General features: G+C 33.2%; 1 protein-coding gene across 1 annotated transcript; it reads left to right on the top strand.

Moving 5' to 3' along the window:
• The first annotated feature begins 374 nt into the window (after positions 1-374).
• Positions 375-3,490, top strand: LOC139865860 (vacuolar lysine transporter YPQ1-like). Its single transcript, XM_071853964.1, has 12 exons — positions 375-888; positions 963-1,005; positions 1,101-1,127; positions 1,225-1,332; positions 1,416-1,534; positions 1,623-1,794; positions 2,014-2,106; positions 2,195-2,290; positions 2,378-2,398; positions 2,713-2,771; positions 2,861-2,951; positions 3,048-3,490. Exons 1-12 carry the CDS (start codon positions 629-631, stop codon positions 3,138-3,140), a joined length of 1,182 nt encoding a protein of 393 aa, XP_071710065.1. The 5' UTR covers positions 375-628; the 3' UTR covers positions 3,141-3,490.
• The last annotated feature ends 361 nt before the right edge of the window (positions 3,491-3,851 follow it).

The following is a 3,851-nucleotide window of genomic DNA, read 5'->3' as shown; positions in this document are numbered from 1 at the left end:
AAGTATTCTTGTATACTAAAAGAGCCTATAGAGAGTTAGTGAGTGTTAATCTCCTAATCACAAGAGATAGAAAAGATTGGTGCTTATCCTTGTAATTAGAGAGAAGTGTAATTCCTATTATTCTTATTAGTGAAACGTTTCTTTCCTTGCCCGTGGTTTTTACCCTATTGGGGTTTTTTACGTTAAATCTTGGTGTTCCTTTATTGTCTTTATTTCAAATATTACTAGCGGTTTGCTATAATTCGGTATCCCTTTTTACAACATAAGAATGAAATACAAAATGCGTGGAAAATAATATAAATTGAACGGAGTAAAAGGACTATCGTTGCTATAAAAGGGGAAGGGTCCGAATAATTCTAGCAACAACTCTACCAACACAATTCATTAATACCCACACGTAAGGGTATTTTCGTCATTTCATATAACAATCCCCTCTCCCAGGACCTGCTGCAACTACTATCATCTATCTTCTACATTCATAAATTTCCACTTCCGTATAAATAAAAAAATAGTAATAATAAATTATTTAATTATTTATTTTTTATATACGCATATTTTATATGCACAAACACAAACTCCAATAAACCACATTCTGCTTGAGGATACTGCTCAAAATTCGTCGTACAAAATGAAGTCATCTTTCTTGAATAATAACATTGCCACTAACGCAGTATCATACTGTGTTCAACAAAATAAACCATGTATTGGGTGGGTTGATAAGTATTTTAAAGATTGTTTATGTAATTTCAAAGATGAATTATCATTCGGTTTAGGAATCATAAGTCTTGTTTGCTGGGGTGTTGCTGAAATCCCTCAAATCATTACCAACTTCCGTACTAAATCCAGCCATGGTGTTTCTCTTTTGTTTCTTCTCACTTGGATTGCAGGGTAGGTGTTTGTGTTTATGCCTCAATGAACTTACTTTACAAATAAATTGTTAATTTTTTTCTTTAATTGTGCAGGGATATCTTTAATTTAGTGGGTTGTCTTCTTGAACCTGCAACGGTAAATCTTTTTTACCTGATTATGAAAATTTGTACAATCTATTAAATTTTCAACCTTTGTTGTTATAGTTCTAATTTGTTCTTTTTATTATGCAGTTGCCAACACAGTACTACACAGCTGCGGTAATTTATATGTTATACCCTTTTGAAATTAATTGTTGTATCTTAGATAAATAAAAATCTATGGTTACAATAATTAAATGTTGTTATTTGAATACAGCTTTACACAATAAGTACCATAATCTTGGTGTTGCAAAGTTTATACTATGATCATCTCTATTCATGGTTGAAGTCAAGGAATACCAAAGCTAATAATGTTAACACAGAGGTATGTAAACTTTGTGCTTCAAATTAAAGTTTAATAGGTATAAAATTGTGCTTAAATTAGGTCTAAAATTATGATCTTTTTAGGTGGAAGAAGCTAAGAGACCACTAAGACCACCAGGTGGTGAGGAACCTCGATCGATAAACTCGAAAAGCCGTTCGATTAAAACATCGTCACCATCTCCACGACAGGATTTTTTCTTTACGTATGTTAATTAGTCCACTTGTACGCACAGATTAATGGGATTTGTAACTTTTTTTTATTGAAGAATTGGATATGAAATTTGTTTGCAGGTCAGCAAGATCAATGGCTGGAAGTGCAACACCACCGAATCGATCTTATCTATGGACAACTAGGAGTGGTCCAGCATCTGCAATGGCTGAAAATGATGAATCCTCGTCAGAAGATGAGTCATCTGTTCGGATACCCAAGCGTCCGACCCAACCCAAACCCATACCACGTTCTGTAAGTCCATTTTTATATACTCGTGGTGGATTTTTATTTGTTTCTCTCTATGTACTTGGCTTATTAGTTGTTTGTATGCTTATAATAAAAACAATAATCTTAAAATAGTCTGTTTTATACAGTTAAAAATCAAGAAAGGGTATAATATTGTCTACAAGATTCCATTTTTTAAGGTGTGATACTAAATGTTTTTATCTTTGATGACATGGTACATGACAGGCGGGTTATGCAGCGTTCTTGGCTACCTCGTTGAATTTGCCTTCACATACTAAGGGTTTAATGCAAGTTTATGTTGGCCGAAAGTTGTTACAAGTATGATATTTTTATGTATTAATTTAATAATATTCATTTAAGTATTAATTTATATTGGTTTAGTTGCTCAGTTACATTACTTATGCAGGAAGGTGGTGGAAGTGGTAGTGTTGTTGGGCAATGGTTAGGTTGGATGATGGCAGCTATTTACATGGGCGGTCGAATTCCTCAAATTGTATTGAATGTGAGTCTCGATTCTTGAATAACCTAATTTTTATATGATCAAATTTAAGTCATCTGAAAACAATTGTTTTGTTTTGGTTATTGACAGATTAAAAGAGGCAGCGTTGAGGTTTGTGGCCTCTGCATTTTGATAATATCTTTTCATAAATCATGGAGGTGGAAATTTCAACCCATTTAACCATGAATGGGTCGGACCTGTGTGGCGTGTTTTCTCAAACGGGTCAAATTAAAATTTCAATAAAGCCTACAAGTTAAATTCTTCCCAAGTCATAAAACCTTTTATTCAAAAATATTGAGATTATGTATAAACCAATGCTAAAATTAACCACCAAACCTGTTTTGACTTGATCTGATGTCCTATTGTTCCACCTCTACCTTATTATCCAATCCATACTTTTCAAATTTTTTACTCTTTATCTATAGGGTTTAAATCCTCTGATGTTCATCTTCGCTCTTATCGCGAACGCTACTTACGTTGGAAGGTCAAATCTTTGTCTCTCACACACATTATTGCGTTAGTTATTATCTCATTTATGTCACTTGTTAACGTTGTTTTAACTTTTATGTGCAGTATTCTTGTAAGAAGCACAGAATGGTCAAAAATTAAAGCCAACTTGCCTTGGCTACTTGATGCTGCTGCATGTGTTGCACTTGACACATTTGTATCCTTTATTCCTTGTCTTTTTGTGAAACATACACTGATCTTAAACCTAATTAATGTATGTGTTTGACCTTAACTGTAGTAATTTTTATTACAGATCATAATGCAGTATGTGTACTACAAATACATGCGAAGGAGAAACGATGATGTGGAATATTATGGTGACTATTCAGAGGCCGAGAAAAACTAGGTATCCTGATTGTGTATAATAGGACCTTAAGAAGAAGAAGAAGAGGTAATGGGCTGTTAGTGAGCTTTTTGTTGTACCTTAAGTTGAGTTCTAGTGTTGGGACGTTTTATAACCAAATCGGGTACTGCAAATTACACGCATTTGTAAGTTGTAACGAAACGATTTGGGCAATGTCACTCGTTTGGCATATAGATTAGTTTTTGAGCTGTTTTATTAAGTATGAATCTTTTCTAGCACTTCAAACTAACTTGCTTTTCTATATCAGGTCTAGTAAGTATAAGTATATATAATAATAATTGATAGTGTATTAGTTTGATTATTGACTATGATGAGAACTATAATTAGTCTAAACCATTTCAAATTACCTCTAATTCCAGTATTTATTTATGCTTAAATGAGTGTAATATTGTATTAATTATGGTTCATAGACTTGCATTGGTATTAAGGGAAAGGGATATGAGATTGTTTCCCACAACTTTTATTATAAAGATTACTTGATAAAGAACACAAAGAAGATAGAGTTTGGGCCTAGAAATTCATGATCCTTGCAGTATATCAATTTTCAGCCCATTATCTGATGCTATCCAAATTACCCAATACTAGTTTTGATGCTTGCAGCTGCACAACACAATTTCTGGGATTAACTAGTCGCCTCAATCAATTTTAGCTTTGTTGATTCTTTGAGACACCCATGAAACTTTTAACATGAAT

This window comes from Rutidosis leptorrhynchoides, chromosome 9, assembly GCF_046630445.1.
Source record: "Rutidosis leptorrhynchoides isolate AG116_Rl617_1_P2 chromosome 9, CSIRO_AGI_Rlap_v1, whole genome shotgun sequence".
NCBI classification, from domain to species: Eukaryota; Viridiplantae; Streptophyta; class Magnoliopsida; order Asterales; family Asteraceae; genus Rutidosis; species Rutidosis leptorrhynchoides.
This window is presented reverse-complemented; position numbering and strand designations above follow the sequence as displayed.